A 20,444-nucleotide genomic window follows, 5' to 3' on the forward strand; every position below is an offset into this window, starting at 1 on the left:
ATGCATAAGCATAAGCATGAGCATATCTCCTTCTCTTATGCTTATGCTCATGCTTGTGCATAAGAGAAAGAGACATATGCTCATGCTTATGCTTATGCTTATAAATGAGAATAAGAGCATGAGCATGAAAGAGGGGAAAGAGGGGGGAAAAGAGGGGGGAAAAGAGGGAGGAAAAGAGAAAGAGGGAAAGGAAAAGAGATTGGAAGAGGGGAAAGAGGGGGGGAAAGAGAGAAGAAGAGGGAAAGGAAAAGAGATTGGAAGAGGGGGAAAGAGATTGAAAGATTAAAGGAGAAGGAGAAGGAAACGAGGGAAAAAGAGATTAAAGATTAAAGGAGAAGGAGAAGGAAACGAGGGAAAAAGAGATTAAAAGAGGGAAAAAAAAGAAGAGGGGAAAAGAGATTAAAAGATGGAAAAAAGAAGAGAAGGAAAGGAGGGAAAAAGTGATTGAAAGAGGGGGAAAAAGAAGAGGGGAAAAGAGATTGAAAGAGGGGAAAACGAAGAGGGAAAAAGAAGAGACGGAAGAGGAGAGAAGAGAGAAAGAAGAGGGAAGAGAGGGGAAGAGAGGGTTCCTATGCCCATCACTGCAGCTAGTGCTTAAGGCACTAGTTGCAGGCCAATGCAAATAACAAAAATAACAAAATGAAAAAAGAGGAAGCACTTTCTTACTTGGAATAGTACATCTCGCTCAGTGTTTTGTGGACTGGCCCTACAAAAGAGAGGAAACATACCATTTCAAATAACTAGTTAGAGGAAGGAGGAGTTTAAAGAAGCAACTTCTCAAAGAGATTGGATTGAGGAGACAAGGAGAAAGCGAAGGAAGAGAAATACAAAAAAGACTAGAAGAGGTGAGTCTTCTTTCTTTCACAAAATCTTGTTTTTTGTCTTCAATCCTTTGAAATCAAGCATGAAAACTAGCACATAGCCTTAGCAACATAAGGAGAAACATGCTTCAACACTCACGAAACGAAATCTCACAAAAAAAGAACCTACATTGTTCAAAGAGACTCACCTTCTTGAAAAAGTTCTTTTCAAGAAAATAAAGAGGGAATAGGGTGGAGAGGGAGCACAAGTGTTAAGAGAGGGGTGAGTAGTGGTGAGGAGTGGAGAATAGAGTGGGAGGTCATTGGACATAGGTGGGAGGAGAGAGAGATTGTAGCTCTTCTTACAATAGAGATTGCTAAAGAAAGCACCGTGTGTCACGAGGTTTGGGTTTTAACCCATAGCGTCGCTATATAACGATGCTGGTCAGTCACTATATAGCGATGCTTTTGATAAAAGCGTTGCTATATAGCGACGAAACAGAGCAAATCATCATTATATAGCAACGGAATATGTCAAAACATTGCTATATAGCGACGCTTTAGGACACTTTATGTTAAAAGTTAAAAAATAAGCTCATAGATGCTATTTTATAACTGTTAGTATATTTCCTTGCAACTTATGTTGTGATTTTATAAGTGCAGATGGAAGGGACGAGTGGAAGCTCGTCTGATGATGCGCCAATGCTCACGAGCACAAAGTGGCTTACAGAGAGTTATATTGTCATTGCACTCATTGCAAGCAAGAAGTACGACATCAATGTCATATTATCATGCACCACTTGTGGATGTATGGGGAGAAGCCCCCAGCGTTGGTGTTGCATGAGTTGATGGATTATTGGTAAGTCAAAGCTATTTAAGTTTGCGGTTAATATTGGATACCATTATGGTACGAAACCTTGAGACAAGATCTTATATTTACACAAAATCTTAAACCATGATGAGGATGCTGACAAGGGTACACATATACCTTCACACTTTGAGCAAGACTATGGTCTCCCGGATGATGACGAGGGTATGGTCGACATAATGGATTCTATTTTTAGGGGCACTACATCCCATGTACATGTGATGTGAGAGTCTGAGGTCAAAATGCGAGAGTTGCAATCAACGCAATTATACGAGGGTGCTAGGATGTCTAAACTACGTGCTTGTCTCTCAATCTTGAATCTGCAAGTAAAGTATGGGTGGTCGGATACAAGTGTCTCACAACAAGACAAAGCACCCATAGACGCGCACACAGATGCATTTACTGAACTAAATAAAAAACTTACGGGCGCATCTATTTGCACGTCTATTTTCGCATCTGGAGACCCGCTTCTAATAGCGCATCTATATAGCAGACACACGTGCATATAGACGCGCATTTAGATGCTTAAATAGACACTCTGCTTAATGCGTTTATAGATGCGGAAATAGATGCTTGCCGAATAGACAGACGCGTATATAGATGCGTTTATAGATGCATTGATAGACGCACTTTATAATATTTTTTTAAAAATTTACAGAATGCTGTGTATGTTGTGTATGCTATATAGTTACAAGAATCCCATTTCCACATTGTGTAATTCAATTCTTACAGCCAACCGCATTTTAATTACAATTCCAAATAAAAAATTACAACTCCAAAACGCAATAAAATTGAAAGATAAAAAAGTGCTTGTATGTATATATAGCACGAAGCTAAGCCACATCATGTGGCTTCAAGTACAAAAAATAAGGAAGCTAAGCCACGTCATGTGGCTTCAAGTACAAAAAATAAGAGGAGTGTATATACAAGAGGCACGAAGCCAAGCCAGTGGCTTTAAGTACAAAAAAGAGTAGGTAGCACTACTTCTATGACTAATCCTTGCTGCCTTCCATGCTCCCTTCTGCGCTCCCTTCTGCGCCTCCTTCCTCGTCTTCTTCCTTGTCGTCTTGTGCACGGGTCTATAAACAAGGGACAACATATAACAATGTATGAAAAATCAAATCTTTACTTATAATATTAACATTATTTAATTACTTTCAAATACCTCGGGGGCCGCTCCAGTAGCCCGGATATACTGCTCCTCAGTAATCAACCCGTCATCATAGAAGTGCTTCCATGTATCTCCTCTGCGATGGTGGTGGTAGGCTGTCTCGACAGGAGTAGGGTATCTGCCCACGATCTCAAGCTGCAAGACGACACAATTTGCGGAGGGATTAGTACAAAGAAACAACCTCCCAATAAACTACATAAGCAATATAATTTGAGATCGATACTTACAAATTGGGCCGCCCATGATTCAACACCCCCTGCTCCAAAATGCACGCTTCCATATTGCTCCATCTGGATCCTTCGTGCCTCCACGTGCTGCAGACTGGGGTCCTCCCTCGCTGACTTCATTGCTTTCTTCCACTCACGCTTGTGAGCGGTGTGGGGCAGGCCCCTTGGTGGTTGACCTCCCTCGAGCCTGGAAAGCTCCGCTAGTGCCTGCCTCTTAAGCGAAGATCTTTTATTGCCAAGTATCGTAACAATCTTTGACTTGGCCCATTTATCTGTGAACTGGCAATTGGGGGGGTTAGCATACCTAGAGCGAACAGCAGCGAGGGTCTCATCAGCCAACCTCTTTGGCTGGTCTTTGAAGTGGATAAAGAAATCTCTGTAATTGTTAGCAATTATAGAGCACATGAAGGCCATGATGTCCTTCCCCCGCGCATCCATCAAGATGCCTCCTGTCTGAGTGATGTCATAGAATATCGTACCATCACCCGGAGGCACGTCTAAATCATCCGAATCATCATCATCCCCTCCGCCACCCCTTCCAAAGCACTATGCCATGCATCCCCCACCACTCTCCCTGCTACTACGCCTGCTACCGTGTCGTGTCGAGCTAGTATGCTGGCCACTCGTAGCTGGAGACTACACGGGACTATGTTGACCACTCATAGCTAGAGAACCGAGTCTGGACTGCACAGGAGTACGCCGACAGCTCTGCGAGACAAAAGGACCTCCTGACGGCATGGGGGAAGGGGCATAAGACGGCATGGCAGAAGGGGCATAAGACGACATGGGGGAAGGGGCATAAGATGGCATGGGAGATGGGCCTACGCTGTGTAGCCGGCTGGGCTGTGTTGACTCCGTTGGGGTGATCTCAGCTGGTGTGGGGTGGTTTGGAGTCTGTAGTGCTGACTCCTAGGGGGTGTTTAGAGTACCCGTCATATACCTGTATAACTCCGCAGGACTAGGAGGCTGCCCTAAAAGGTTATATAAGTCCCTAAAAATAGAATCCCGGGGATCAGGTGAGCTCGAAGCACTTCCTGGCCACATGATGAACTGGAAAAAATAAAAAGAGACGATTACTGATGAGCTAAGAAGAGAGGGGAAGGGAAGAGAGGATTACTGTCGGAGCGCATCTATAGACGTGTCTGATTAGTGCATCTATTTTTGCATATAACAACGCATCTATAGGCACGGCTGTCTGTGTCTGCAAATAAGCTAGACGCGCGTCTAGACGCGCCTGTAGACTCAATTTTAGACGCGCTCTGAGATGCACCTATAGACGTGCTCCGACAGACGGACTTTTCTAAAAAGTAGAAAAGGACATGCGCCTGACACACAAACGTAACACTGATACCCAAATCATGCGTTTTTTGGATACGAGAAAGTACAAATCCAAAGAGAGCAAACTTCCAAAAAAGATTAACTGCAAAAAGACTTACCTTGGATAGAGGTACGGAAGGTTCTTCTCGTTTTTCAAAGTTGCTTCTCTTCCTTGTTCGCCCTCCTCTCCTTTAAACTTGGAAGTAAGTGTGGGTGCCTTCCTCTTAAGTGTAAGCTTGGAAGTAAGTGTGGGTGCCTTCCTCTTAAGCATCAAAACTGTGGATTTGCTAATAACGAAGCAAGCAAGCCGCGCGAAGTATAAGTAATCTGAAGAAAAGAGAAGCAAGCGTGCTAAAAGTAGGTTTAAAAGCTGCATCTATAGACACATGTAATAGCATGTCTAATGGTGCGTCTAATTACCCAGAGACGTGGTTTTAGACGTGCTTGTAGACGTGCACCACAGAACAGACAGACGTGGTTTTAGATGAGCTTGTAGACACGCACCACAGAATAGACAGACGTGATTTTAGACGCACCTTTAGACGTGCCACAGAGTTTAAAATTAAATATTTGAAGAAAAGAAAATTTTTTTGGGTTGTTTGTTTGTAGGATGTCTTCATCTTCAACAAGTAGCTCCAGTGAGGATGAATCCCTCCATATCCACCATCCAAAATGTGGTTGGAGCAAAAAATCAAATGTATGTGTGATCGATGTCGAGGAAACATGTATCGTGCACGCAGGATTACACTCAATCACATCTCAAAGTATGGAGAATGGGATGCGACCGTAAACATGGTAAGGGTTTGTAAGTTAATTAAGGTTGATTGAGATACCTATGGGTGTTCATATATTTGAGTTATGATCCCATTTTAATTTGATACAGGATGCTGCAGTGCCACACCCACATATGTTGCCCTATGCTCGCCGTGAGGAGGCAAAGCGTCGACGATATGAGGTGGGATCTTCAGGCGGGACCGTTACGGATGCATGGAGTGATGGTGATAGTAGCCCTCCACCATTACCTCATGAAGCCGTGGAGGAGGATGTGTTTGATGATATGGTGCGGGATTTATATGTCCATCAAGGGAGGGATGATAGCATGGAGCAGGATGATCTTTTTACTGCAGCATCGACTCCACTGTTTGAGGGGTGCACATTCTCTATTCTACGTGCCTCCCTTGAGTTACTAAACTTGCAAACCATCTATGAATGGAGCAATGCAAGTTTGAATGCATTACTCAAGTAAGCTTTAAAGTCTATTTTGCAAACATGGTGAATTATGCTAGTGGGTCAATTACTCGAATGCTTTTCCTCATTTATGGTCTTCACGTGCAGGATATTGTGTAAAATGCTTCCAAGGGAGAATAAATTACCGACCTCAAGAGATATGGAAAGGCAACATGTGACCTCTCTTGGAGGATTAGATTACAAGTGCATCCATGCATCTGTCAACGATTGCGTTTTGTTTCGTGGACTACATAAGGATGCAAGAGAGTGTCCTACTTGTGGAGAGGCAAGATATAGAGAAGATCTCAAAACTTTGGATGTGCCTCGTAAGGTTCTGCGACATTTTTCCATAATCCCTCGCATCCAACATATGTTCAAGTGCAAATAGTAGAGCTCATGTCATGGCATTCCTCCCATCGATCAACCGATGGCAAGTGGAGAACTCCTGCGGACTCTCCTGCGTGGAAGCATATTGAAGACACATGGCCAAGCTTCAAGGAAGAACCTAGGAGCTTGAGACTTGGATTGGGTATGGACGGTGTGAACCCATTTGGTCTCAAAAGCACCTCTTACAGTGTATGGCCAGTGATATTGGTGAATTATAATCTTCCACCCTCTATGGCTATTAAGAAAGGACATGTTTTGCTGTCCCTTCTAATTCCAGGGAAACATAAAGTCAAAAATCCAGATGTTTATTTGGAGCCTTTGATTGACGAGCTAGAGATACTTTGGAGAGGTATCGAGGTGCATGATGTGAGCAGGCCTCCCTCGCCACGAGACTTCAATTGCAAAGCTGTCTTGATGTGGATGATGCATGACTTCCCAGGCTATGGCGAGTGTTCAGGTAAGCATTACACTTCTAATTATGAATAGGCAAAGGATGTGGCACCCTTAACCCACCTTCAACTCTTAATTGCATCTATTGTTCAGGTCTCACTACATCGGGTTACCATGCATGTCCTGTTTGTGGTCCTTCACTAGTTGCCTCACGGGCAGACGCATTGAATAAGGTCATCTATGAGAATCACCATCAATTTCTCCCACCTAATCATCCTAGATATGTTGCCCCTTGGAATGAAGTCCTCCCACAATCACTCACCGCGGGAGATTGGATGAGAATTTGGGATAGTTCCATGACTCCTCCACCACTTGGCATGAGCCGGTAAGGGTTTGTAACTATTGTCTATTGTGTGCTATATTAGCTGGAAATAAAGATTGCCCGCTAACACCAACTTTTGTTTAGATACTCCATCTTTTATCGTTTACCATATTGGTCCCACCTCAAGATCAATCACTTGCTTGATCCCATGCATATCTTCAAGAATGTGGAATCTACCATTTGGGAGCATTTGAATGGGATACGAGATTCCGCAGGCATAAGGGAGGATCTACGTACCACAGGGAGGATGCGTGAAGCTTGGCCACAAGAGAGACCAAATGGGCGTGTTTTTTAACCTCGTGCACCATGGATGTTATCAAAGCTAGAGATGGCGACCGTGAAGTGCGCTATTACTACAATTCCTACTCCCACTGGATGCATGAGGTGTTTGAAGGGAGTCTTTACAAAGAGCAAGAAAAGAGGTGTAGAGCAATTATATGGCTTGAAATCTCATGATTGGCACAAGATGCTCCAAGTAAGTATTTTATGTGCATAATATCTTTTTCCTTTCAAATTTGTGAGTGAATAATTATAAGCAACTAATCAACCACCTCCTCGTGGGTTCAGTTCATACTACCTACTAGCATTTCACATAGTGCATCGAAGGACGTGAAAGATTGTATTTACAAGATGGGCGAGCTTGTGAGGTACTTTACATGATACAAAATATGATGCGTATCAATGCTCCATGCAAGTTTGAATGCATATTGCTAATATGCTATACTTTTTCATTTCTAGGTATGTGAGCTCAAAGGAAATCCCACCACACTTGAGAATGCTCGAGTTATGTCAGTGGAGGTGGTCTGTTTAGTGGAGGAGACATTTCCACGTTCTATTCTCACAAGCCAACTACATCTTATAGTGCATTTGGTGGATGAGATTGCTATATGTGGTACTATACATGCACGATGGTTGTTCTTCCTCGAGCACTTCATGAAGACCTTGAAGGGCTTCGTGAGACAAAATGCAATACCCGAAGGTAGTATGGCTAAGGGTTGGTTGGTACAAGAGTCACTTGTATATATTTCTGAGTTTCTTGTTGATGTGGATAGCTCTCTCCCACGACTATGGAGAGATGATGAAGACCTAAGGATGACCTCTATTGTGCCTCAAGGGAAAGGACGCAACAAAGTAATAGACACGGAGTTGCATAATAGTATCAACCTCTATTGCGTGCTTAATAGTGATGTGATGAAAAGATGGGTGACAAGATACAAGGATGCAAAGGCAAGAAGCCAAGAAGAAAGGGCCCTCTTTCGTACACACCACGGATCTCGTGTGCCATACCCTCAGTATCTAAGAGCACTTCCAAAGGATATTCATGTGGACTGGCTACTTGATGAAATGGAGAAAGCAAAGAAAGATGAGGGGATGCATATCACAATGGAAGAATGGGAGTATGCTAGGGGATGCATGAGCAAGGTCGGTATATAGAACGTTATGCATAAGTTAGGAGCTTTCAATAATTTAGATTGCTTATTTAATTGATTTTTTCTTGGTGTAGTGCACTATGTTCAATGCTATATGGTGTGAGGGCAAGCATTTTCGAACACAACGGATTGATGATAAGAGAAACACACAAGATTGCGGCATCATTGCTAGCTTTGAGGGAGCCAATGGAGCCATGGATGATTATTGTGGCATAATCCAAGATATTATTAAGCTTGACTTTCGACGCTTCTTTGTGTATGTTTTGGATGTAAAGTGGTTTGAGGATGTGGTGGAAAGAGGCCCTAATGCAACAATCAAATGCCATGCAAGTGGCTTTGTAACTATTGACTCCACAAAGTTTTGGCAAAGTAGGAAGGACACACTAGTACTACCGCAACAATGTGAACAGGTACTGTGCACATATATAAAAATACTCGCTTTAAAATATTTGATGCAAGAAAAATAACATGATTGTATTTGTGTTTGAATTAGGTTCTCTATCAATCAATGGTGGATAATAATAGATGGTGGCATGTCATACCTATTATGCCACGTTCCAAAGCGATGTATAGTACATTTACTAATATGGAGCGTATGGAGGATGATCATGGCCATGGATGTGATGATGACCGTGATACGAGAGAGGAGGATGATCATGAGATAGGATATACAGATATCGAGGCCATTACCCCTGAGGACAAGCCTACCATTGGTGATGCTAATTTCGATGAGCACATGAGTAGCACAAGTAGTAGTGGATTGAATGTATTTGTAGATCTAAGCACTTGTTTGGATTTTGAAGTAGATAGTTTGGCAAGGGTTGATCTCATTGAGGATGAGATTGAACCATAGCCCATCATTGATATTGGCAAAACTATTTTACATATTGTCTCATTCTCCTCACCTTACTTAATTCTTGTATATGTGGGCTTGCAAAAAAGCATTGATGTTTTTGTTAAAATTATGTGCTTTGGTAATCATGGGCAATGTTTGGAAAGCAATGATGTACACCAAAATCTCACTTTCTGTATTCTCTAGTTTGCATCTAAATACACATCTAATTACCAGTATAAACGCACAAATAAACGTGCTAATACACGCGCAAATAGACGCGCTAATAAATGCCATGTTAGACGTGCCAGTATTTTCTCAGTTTAAATGCACAAATAGACGTGTTAATACATGCGCAAGTAGATGCGCTGATAAATGCAATGTTAGATGGGCCTGCATTTTCTCAGTTTAAAAATGCAAATAGACGTGTTAATACACGCATAAATAGACAAGTTGTTAGATGTGCTATTAGACGTGCCCGTAATTCCTCTACTCAAGCAATGCCTATAGACGTGCCCACTATTTTGCACGTCTACCAAGCGCGTCTATAGTTGCTTTGTGTTGTTGTGTCTCGGCCTTAATGAGGTTAGCTCTTGCATTAATTTGACACATTATTTGGATATTGTTTGTTTTGAGAATCATCATGTATGGATTAGTGTACCGAATCATCATTATTTGAAGCCTATGTATGTTTGAATTGTGCTAGGTTGCTCCAGAAGATGTTGCCTACACCAAATACCATGCCCGCATCTGGCTAGTTGTCCGAAGTAAGGGGAACAATGATATAGAGATGAATAATAGGGTGAGCAGATACTGGTAAAGGTCTTGAGACACTTTCCCATCATTGCAAGAATACAACACATGTTCCGATGCAAATCCATAGCGGAGTTGATGACATGGCATGCATCTCATCGGTCCACTAATGACACATTGAGGATTCCCGCAGATTGTGCAGCTTGGAAGCACATAGACAATCAGTGGCTAGACTTTGTGAGGTAGCCACAAAACTTACATCTTGGGCTCGCCATGGATGGCGTGAATCCTTTCGGATTACGCTCAACATCCTGGTCGACATGGCCCATAGTTGTGGTGAATTACAATATCCCACATGGCTAATAATAAAAAAGGGACACCTCATGCTTGCACTACTTGTGCCAGGGAACTACAAGGCAAAAAATATGGACGTGTACATGGCACCTTTGATAGAGGAGTTACAGATATTATGAAGAGGAGTGCGGGTCTTTGATATTTCTAGAGCTCCTAGATATACCAATGATATTTTGGTCAGGGGTATCTTGATATGGACCATGCATGACTACCTAGGATATGGAGAGTACACAGGTACGTGGTTGTGTCTCTACAAGTATAATATAGGATTATGCTTTTATGACTCTCTTTCGCACGCATGTCTTATACTAACACATTCATGCACGCGTGCAGGACTTGTTACAAGTGGGTACCATGCTTGTCCTATTTGTGGACTAGGTTTGAAATTGCTTGCATGATACTCCAAACATATGAGGAAAAATGTTTATGAAGGTCATGTTCGATAGCTTCCGCTGGACGATCTCGGACATGGAGGTCAGCTTGATCCACCACCATCATATTTGAAGGCAAGTGACTGGATTCAAGCTTGGAGGGTGAATGGAGAGGAACGTCCTCTTGGTATGAAGAGGCTATCGATCTTTCATGAGCTTCCTTATTGGGGTCAGTTACAAATCAATCATCTCTTGGATCCCATGCATATCTTCAAGAATGTGGGGGCTACTATTTGGGCACACTTGGTTGGTTCCAAAGACTCGAGAGGAGTGTGAGAAGACTTGCGTGCTATGAATAGGATGTCTCATTTGTGGCCCCAAGTGCATGCTTCGGGAAAAGTTGTCCTCCCGAAAGCAATGTGGATCCTCTCTATGAGGGAGGAGGCAACGGTCAAGGCGGACATTGCCTCTTTTCAAACACCGATAGGGTACATGCATTGCTTGAAAGAAGCATTTCAAAGGACAATAAGCTTAGTGGGCTCAAGTCCCATGATTGGCATTTCCATCCTAGAGTTGATCATAGAAAAATCTCCAAGACTTCAAGTTCATGACTATTGTAGGTTTGTTATTTTTTGAAGTAATGGTTCTTTTTCTTACCATTTTATCTTTCATTATTCCTGTACGTATATGCTTTATTTAATACTTAGCATATCTAATTTTGAATTTTATGTTAATGTAGGATCAATATGATGATTGCAACCTAGGTGTAGTCAACAAGCAAATTTGTTTAGAAGAGGTATGTATAATTACCTAATACTATGGAGTTCTTTATTATTTATTTCAAGGCACTAAGGATTAGAGTTTAAATTTCCAAGATAATGATGCTAGCTCCCTTGTACAAATTTTATAGACCTCTTGCATAATACAAATTTTGTGGAAACTATGAATGTAAGTATTATGTTTTTTTGCTTTAATTATCATTTGATGGACTAATAGCATATGATATTATGATATAGGAATGATATTAAATATTGTTTTCTTAAAGTTGCATTAGAGGTCCTCTCAGAATTCAAAAGAGGTTGACATGGATGCATCAAGGAAAAGTAGTTGAGCACGCAAGGTATGCTTTGCATTTTGCTAAAGTTATGTGATGGTACTGTTGAGATATCAAGCTCCACTCGTGATATGCTAGGGTGACCATTGTGCATTTATGTCACTGACTTGTTAGCTACAGATGCGGTTGGTACATCGCCCATGAATATGACAACTATCTTTATGTACTCTAGTTAGTGACTTAGTTAGTATGCCACCTTAGTTAGCTGAGTTTGTTTGAGACCCACATATAGGGTTCACCTATTCTTTTGTACTAAGAAAGTTCTTTTGGTTTTCACAACTAAGAAGAGGAAAACTGTTTTCAGCCTCCACCTTTGTGTATATTCCCCCATTGTGTATCTGAGAAAGCTACAAGTGAGACTCCTTCCTTCTCTCCCACTCTCTTCACATGGTATCAGAGCTTGGTTTGTGGTAAGGAGCTCAAGAAAGCAAACCAAGTTCGCGGTGTCCTAGTAAGAGGATCAGTATTGCTTTCCTTTTTTTTTCGTGTTTGGGAGCAAATCTCTGTAGGTAGCATAACTGGAAAGTGCAAGAGTGCACTGTCTCAGATTGGGATGCCCTTCACGGTGTGGTGAGAGGGTAGTATATGCTACGAGAGAGGGCAAAGCCCTTGGCTTTGGGGCCTGTTTTGGTGGCAAAAGTTTTCCGCAAGCACTCAGGAAAGTGCCCTATTTTTGCTGTGCGACCACTGTCCTACAGGTCGGTGAAACATTATTGCAGAAATTGCATCGTATGCTTATGCACACAGATATTGGGAGTGATAGAATCATTCTTATTGCCTATTGATGCATAATCGTCACTAGGAAGTGACTGTGTGATCAAATACCACTCTCGTCAGTTTTGCAGATTTGCCCTTGTGAGGTAGAAGTTGTGTTTTTTGTAGTGACATAATATTTTGTAGTGTTTTGTAATGGTGTCTGATGCTCTTTCATAGATTGTCACTGAAAAGCTTGACAAGAACAACTTCCAAGCATGGAAGTTTAGAATGACGAATTTCCTTAATGGAAAAGGCTATTGGGAGTTCATTACAGTAGCTGAACAAGAACCAATTATTCCTAATGTTCCCAATCAAAAGGAGTTGCAGGAATTTAAAGGCTGGCATGAAAGAGCCAGAAAACTTATGTACTGGCTGTCTATCAGTATTTCAGATTCTATGATTGTGCATGTTCAAGATGCAAGCACGCTGAAGGAGGCATGGGATACTTTGACAAAAATGTATAGCACAAATACGCAAGCCAGGAAAATGCAACTCAAGTAGGAGTTGCATAATGTGCAGAGAGAAAATATGAGCATCAATGACTAGCACATGAAGGTGAAGAAGATTGCAGATGCACTTGCTTCTATTGGGTCGCTAATGGAAGATGATGATTTAGTTTCTAGAACCTTGAATGGTCTAGGAAAGGATTGTGCACAATTCCAGACATCCATTGCCATCTGTGAGAATTTTCCTGATTTTGAGGAGTTGATTGCTGTTCTAATTTTTGAAGAGCAGAGAAATGGTGGTGCATCTTATTCAGGAGGAACTTCAAAAGAAGCTATCTTCTATTCAAATGCTGGAAGAGGTAGAGGCAGAGGTAGAGTAGGCCATGGCAGAAATCAAAATATGCAGCAAATTCAAGAAAACGAGTCCTATGGAGGAGGACATGGTAACTTTAGAGGCAGGAGGAGCTAACGAGGTCATGGTGGATGGTAGAGAGGACTTCCTAGGGGAAACTCTTATGAACTTTTGACCTTCCAAGTGCCTCGGACATTCCATGTAGAAGCCTAGTGACTCGCTTCCTTCTAGAAACCACTGCAACTACAACCTCAATGTACGAGGGAGCAGGCTTCATAGCCCCAACGTCGGTACCGGCAACCCAATGGATCCTACCACTAGGTTAACTCTTAAAGCCACATCTATGACCCATGAGGCCCACAATAATGCCACCTCCACGAAGTTCCCAAATGGTGCTATTGAATGGGGCAATGTGCATCCTAGTGGTGAATGCACAAGGCTCGCACTAGGAAGGGGGGACACCCCACCCTTGGCCACTTCTGTATTTCCAGTAGGGATCACCAATCCCTCTAGGAGTCAACCCATACTCATCTCCAAATTGATAACTAAATTACTTGGGGAAGGAGATCCGGTCTCCCATGTGGAGTGGTTCAAACAAATATGTGAAGCATTTGGTGCTCCAAGAGATCTAGAAATGGTTAATGCTTTTGGCCTCAGTCTAGATGGCAAGGCATGCCAATGAGGTATAGGTCCCTCAGACTGGAAGACAAAGTCTAGGAGGCGTTACGAAAGGCCTTCATCGAATCCACTCTAATGTGTGGACTACTGAAGCTGCATCGATTGGAGGCTGTCATTATTTTGTCACTTTTATTGATGACTACAGTAGAAAAGTTTGGGTGTATTTTATGAGAAAGAAAAGTGAAGTGTTTGGCATTTCAAAGCTTTTAAAGCTATGGTTGAAAAAGAAACAGGCCTGTAAATAAAATGCCTAAGGTCAGATGGAGGGGGAGAGTACCTCTCAAATGAGTTTGCAAGTTTCCTACAAGCACATGGCATAAAGCAACAATATTCATGTAGTCATACCCCACAGAAAAATGGACTTGTAGAAAGGAAAAATAGGCATATTGGAGAGGTATCTCTTCCCATGCTCAATGAAAAAAACCTGCCCGATTATTATTGGACTGAAGCAGTTGCTACAATAGTCTACATAATGAACAGGACTCCCATTGCAGTAATACATGGCATGATGCTAGAGGAGAGGTATACTAGTAGGAAACCAGATATTTCTCATTTGAAAGTTTTTGGTTGCATTGCCTATGTTCATGTGCCAAATGAGTTGAGATCCAAGTTGGATCCAAAAGCTGAGAAGTGCATCTTTATTGGTTATTCTCTACAACAAAAAGGGTATAGATGCTATAACCCTTCTACTCTAAGTTTACAGTGAGCAGAGATGTTGTTTTTGATGAGATGAGCAGTTGGTATAAACCATTAAATGTGATTGATGATGTAGATGCACAAAATGGTAATACTGCACAGAATTCATAGCAACAATCACAAAATATTAGTGGATCTGTAATGTCCTCTAGCAGTGGTTCACATACTTTGCCATGGACAGGCAGATTGAGATCAGGAGGATCTCCTCAAAGCAATGCCGATAATGGTATGCAAGTATCGCAAAAAGGAAAAGAGAAAGTAGGTCAGCCCATGGTTGATGTGAATGTAGGTCACTCTTATGTGGATGGTGAATCCAGTGGCTCAAAACAGAACCTTGATGATGAGTTGGGTATTCCTTCTATTGTTACACCTGAAGTAAGGAAGACAAGGGATGTGTTGAGAGCACCTGGTAGTGAGCCTATTTTGCGCAGGTCTACTAGAGCTAGGTATCCTATGGATAGGCTGAAATATGATGGATTTATAGCCAGTCACTATGCCTATATGGTCAAAGTAATACATGAACCAAAACCCACTTCTTTTGAGCAAGGCATGGGAAAAGAAAAATGGGAGAAAGCCATGGATGAAGAAATGGATGACTTGGAAGCAAATGCTACATGGGAATTGGTGCCTTTGCCTAAAGACAAGAATGTAATTGGCTGCAAGTGGGTTTATAAGGTGAAGCACAATGCAGATGGTTCTATGAACAGATACAAGGCAAGATTAGTTGTCAAGGGGTATGCGCATACATATGGTATTGATTATGAAGAAACATTTAGTTCGGTTGCAAGGATGGCAACCATAAGAGCAGTCATTGCTATGGCTGCATCAAAGGGATGGTCTTTACATTAGATGGATGTAAAGAATGCTTTCTTGCATGGTGATTTGCAAGAAGAGGTCTATATGGAGCAGACACCAGGTCATGTTCATGCTATTCATCCTGAGTTTGTTTGCAGGTTGAAGAAAGCCTTGTATGGCTTGAAGCAAGCACCCAGAGCATGGTATGACAAGATAGGACAATATCTTGTCACTATCGGATTTCAGATTTCCAAGGCAGATTTCTCACTTTATGTGAGAAAAACAAAGAAAGGAATTATGCTGCTTTTCATTTATGTTGATGATTTGATCATCACAGGTGATAGTGATGAAGATATCCTTCATGTGAAAATGCTATTAAAGCAAAAGTTTGAGATGAAGGATTTGGGAGAGTTGTGTTACTTCTTTGGGCATTGAGGTGATTAGATCCACAAGTGGGATATGGCCCTTGCAGAGGCAGTATGGATTGGACATGCTGTCCAAATATGGGATGATAGGCTATAAGCCTATTTCAGTTCCTTTGGAGCAGAATGTAAAGCTGAGCGCAGATGCTGGTGAGCTTCTAGAAGACCCTACTATGTACAGACGCATAGTAGGAAGTTTGATTTATATGACTATTACCAGGACAAATTTGAGCTATGCTATTGGGTTGGTAAGTTAGTTTATGCAGGATCCAAGGAAATTGCATTTGGATGTGGCTAGATGCATACTGAGGTATGTGAAGTCTGCATTGCAGTATGGACTATTTTATGAGACTAGGGTTCAGATATAGTTGCATGGATACACTGATGCTGATTGGGCTGGTAGTATTTCTAATAGATGATCTACCAGTGAGTATGTGTTCTCTTTTGGGAGTGTTGCAGTCACTTGAAGCAGTAAGAAACAGCCTACATTTGCTTTATCGAGCATAGAGGCTGAGTACAGGGGTGCAGCAATGGTTGCATGTGAGGCAGCTTGGTTGCATAAGCTACTTTATGATATGCATCAGTCTACAGATGGGCCAATTGTCATTTATTGTGACAACATGAGCAGTATACACTTGGCAAATAACCCAGTCTATCATGTTAGAACAAAGTACATTGAGGTGCATTATCACTATGTGTGGGAGAAGTCTCTAGTAGGTTTTATTGATCTAGTTTATGTTAGCACAGAGAATCAGGTAGCTGTTGAGATATCGAGCTCCACTCATGATATGCCAGGGTGATTGTTGTGCATTTATGTCACCGACTTGTTAGCTGCAGATGCAGTTGGTACACCGCCCATGAATAATAGCTGGATGACAACTATCTTTATGTACTCTAGTTAGTGACTCAGTTAGTATGCCACCTTAGTTAGTTGAGTTTGGTTTGAGACCCACATATAGGGTTCACCTATTCTTTTGTACTAAGAGAGTTCTTTTGGCTTTCACAACTAAGAAAAGAGAAACTATTTTTAGCCTCCACCTTTGTGTATATTCCCCCATTATGTATGTGAGAAAGCTGCAAGTGAGACTCCTTCCTTCTCTCCCACTCTCTTCACAAGTACCAGGTGAGTCCACATACCTCTCCATTGGATTTGCATTATGAAATCTTTGGCATGATTTAATGAACTCAAAATATGGTAATATTGTCAACTTTGAGGAGGACTTGGTGGTGTATTATCTCTATTTCTTGTAATGTAGGAATTACTACTGAGGATCACTCTTAACTCTTTCTGTAATTTGAAAAATTTATAAGTATGAATGGGAATAATTGTGGACTCCCACTTTGATACCTTTTTTGAAGAGGTTGAATATGAAGGGATTACTCTTTGAAAAGGGTAATGGTGTATGTTTGCACTTAGATTACTATAATATTGGAAACTAGTCTAGTAGTGTAGTAGGCTAGATCGTTTGATATGAAAAATACATACTCTTCCATTTTTACCTTCCTCTCAAAAAATATATAGATTTTATATTCCCCCCCCCTTCTTATATCTTATGAATTATGCTTCCCCCCCCCCTTTTTTTTTCCCTTTATAGTATGTGAACCCTAACCTATGAATTGTGCCTAACCCTAACCTATCCCTCTTATGTCTTATGAATTATGCCTAATCCTAACCTAGCCCCCACAACCTTTCTCTTGAAACCCCCACAACTCCCCCTCATTCACACTTTTAATTTTTGGATGCTTCCTAATTTTTGACACCCCGTTAAATATTTTCCCACTAACCCCTTAAATCCCCCCCCTTCTTTTTTTCGTATATAAATAAATAAATAAATATATACATATATATATATAATACACACCACTCTTTCCTATCCCTTAGCCAACTGAACCCCTATAACCCCACCTAATTATTTTCGTCTCCCCATAACTACATAAAAGGGTCCCCCTCACATATAAGCCTTACTACATAAAAGGGTCCCCTTCACATATAAGACTTTGCATGTGTGTGCATGTGTGTTTCTATAGAAATTGTGAAGCTACTAAGAGGAAAGACTAGTAAGGTGTCACTTGATTAGACGAGCATGTAAAAAATAGACTCTAGAGCCTAACTAGCTTTGAAAGCCATCTTGCCCCAAGGTTTACTCAAAGTGGAAAACCTTTATAAAGTACTTTATATGCACTTTCATTTCCACAACATGGTATGCATATGTGAGGGATATGTTAAGCACTTTCATAATGAATATCTCAACAAACCCAAAAGTAGAGATCACAAAATTTAAAAAACATACAAAAGTAGGTGAAGGCCCTATGCAATGATAAAATATAGAAAAAGGTTACTTTCGAGAAAAGATAGGGTGAGAGATAGGATTATGTTTGGGTTTTGAATAAATTGAACATGGGATTTTTAAAGAAAGGCAAAAAATATTTGTGCAGAAAAGAAGATAAGATTGAAGAGCATACCTTTAACAGGTCAACTCAAGTATCAATTATCAAGGCTAGTAAAGTTGCGAATTGGCCATTAAAAACACTTTTATCCAATACATAGTTGAGGGGGGACTTTAGCTATGGTCTTATGACACATGCATATTGAAATATTAACAAGGATTTGTTCAATCTATCTAGCCCCCATGTATCCTACTATATATTAGTATGTTGCATAAATTTAAAGCTTTGAAACTGAATATTCTATAGCACATAAGTACCCACCATATAAGGTTCTAGTTCTTTTCAAGTTTGGTCAAAATGTTCAATTGCATAGTTGGAGTGGAGGAACAATGAAATACATTGCTCATTTTCCTTTGGCCTTTCCCCCAAAATGAGATGAGTTGCCTTTCTGACATACATTTCTAATATTTTTCAAGAAGCATTGGCTTCCAGGATATTGGGAGGAAGGGGGTCGGCCTTGGGAGGGATACAAACGATGCATATGTTCTTGAAAGTGTCCCCTTATTATGGAAATAATAAGTGTTGGGCATGAGAAAAGGTTTGTAATTAATGGGCTTGAAAGCACGTTGGTTAGTATAAGAGGAACCCGACATGGAAAGCTTGGTTTATTTTCATAAAATGCGATGTTGAGTGCGCTTGTCCCATGTGATGGGCAAACAAGTTGCAAGAACCCTTAAAGCTTGCGTTGGGAGTAGCGTAAAGCTTGCGTTGGGACAAGCCAAACAGCTTGCGTTTGGAGAAGACTTATTAGCTCGCGAATCGAAGTTGCAAGAAGAGCCTAATGTCGACTTGTCTTACGGATAAACGTACGACGTAAACTCTACCATACAATCGTGTAGCTGCCTGCGTTCGAGATTTTGAAACCTCGCGTGTCACCTACAGGCGTAAACCTAGAGGACGATGGCAATCATCAAATGACTGTGCTAATGTTTATGAGTTAAACCAAATTGCATCGTGCTATCGGAGATGGCAATCCCAACTTCCCAATCCCCGATAAACTTTCACTTAAAGGGAGCCACGACGTAACAGAACATGTTTTTAACATAATCAAAGCCGCTAAGCCGCTAGAAGGAAGCGTGGACTCTCTGTTTCTTAGCTGTAAGGTTGAGCAAGCGACGAACAAGGAATGCATGAATTTTGTATAAAAGCACGTCCAAGGAAGGCATCCTGCATGTATCAACTTTCTCACTTGCTTATCCGCTGTCGCCTCTCACACTAATACCGCAGCTATCATGGCATTGCCCAAGCTCTTACCTTCCCCTTGCTCCACCATATTCTGTATGTCACTCTGCATCCTCCTTGCCTCCTTCGTTAACGGTGGTTCTGGTGGTCCTGTCCCATACAAGAAGCACAAGCTTCGGTACTATGTGCAACTTTACCTAGCCCTCCCTGATCTCGCAGTTCTCCTGCCTCCCATAGATCCTAACGTGACTGCCTCATTCGGGGAAATGAGAGTCTTTGCGTTTAACGTCACCCGGGGACAAGATCCCTTAAAGTCCAAGCTCTTGGGGACCGCTAGGGGATTCTTCCTCAACACCAGCTATAATTCACTACAGATGATCATGCTGAATATAATCGTCTCGTACAATGACGGGATTTACAACGGAACCATCACATACGATGGATTTGATACTAGCACTAGCAATCCCGGCGCCGAACTGGCTGTGCTCGGGGGCACTGGAAGCTTCAGAGGCGTGAGAGGGTATGTCACACGAAATCTCGTGCAGTTTGATAGACCTAATCTCACATATCTTCATGAGCTTCACTTTCTCTCACGGAAGTGTGAGCGTGAGGATTGAAAGGCCAAGTTGTGGTCTTAGTGTGGAGGCTTCTGTGGTTTGAATGCTGCAGCCTATCTGCAGCACGCGTAAACACTAAGCTTTCATCAGCTGAAGTCAAGGGTTTGCATGTTCTCCTGCTTCAGTTTGATTCAATTTGTCCAGTTCATCGTAGGAAATAGCGTTGTAGTTGGATGTCGAGCGTAGAATGATCGCTTAATCATATATCCTTCCTGTATTCATGAATTGCAACCCTTGGCTAAAAAGCACTTGTTCTCACTTGATCTTAAGCAAGAGTAATGAATGCCAACGATCTTGTGCTTGACAACTCGTCATTTCTCGCTGTTCCTTTTGCAACGTACTACTCTTGATTATCTATAGTTGGGTCGACGTGTTCAACAAATACTTTTCTATAGATTTGTTCATCCCAAAACATAATCTTAACATTTG

General features: G+C 41.5%; 1 protein-coding gene across 1 annotated transcript; it reads left to right on the forward strand.

Annotated features, from left to right (window-relative positions):
- Window positions 1-19,448: 19,448 nt before the first annotated feature.
- On the forward strand, window positions 19,449-20,176 carry LOC147886476 (dirigent protein 20-like). Its single transcript, XM_087395260.1, has 2 exons — window positions 19,449-19,918; window positions 20,068-20,176. The coding sequence occupies exons 1-2, from the start codon at window positions 19,449-19,451 to the stop codon at window positions 20,174-20,176; spliced, it is 579 nt and encodes a 192-aa protein (XP_087251386.1).
- The last annotated feature ends 268 nt before the right edge of the window (window positions 20,177-20,444 follow it).

Source organism: Dipteris shenzhenensis, chromosome 24 (assembly GCF_047967505.1).
Source record: "Dipteris shenzhenensis isolate YYH24624 ecotype China chromosome 24, Dip_SZ_1.0, whole genome shotgun sequence".
NCBI classification, from domain to species: Eukaryota; Viridiplantae; Streptophyta; class Polypodiopsida; order Gleicheniales; family Dipteridaceae; genus Dipteris; species Dipteris shenzhenensis.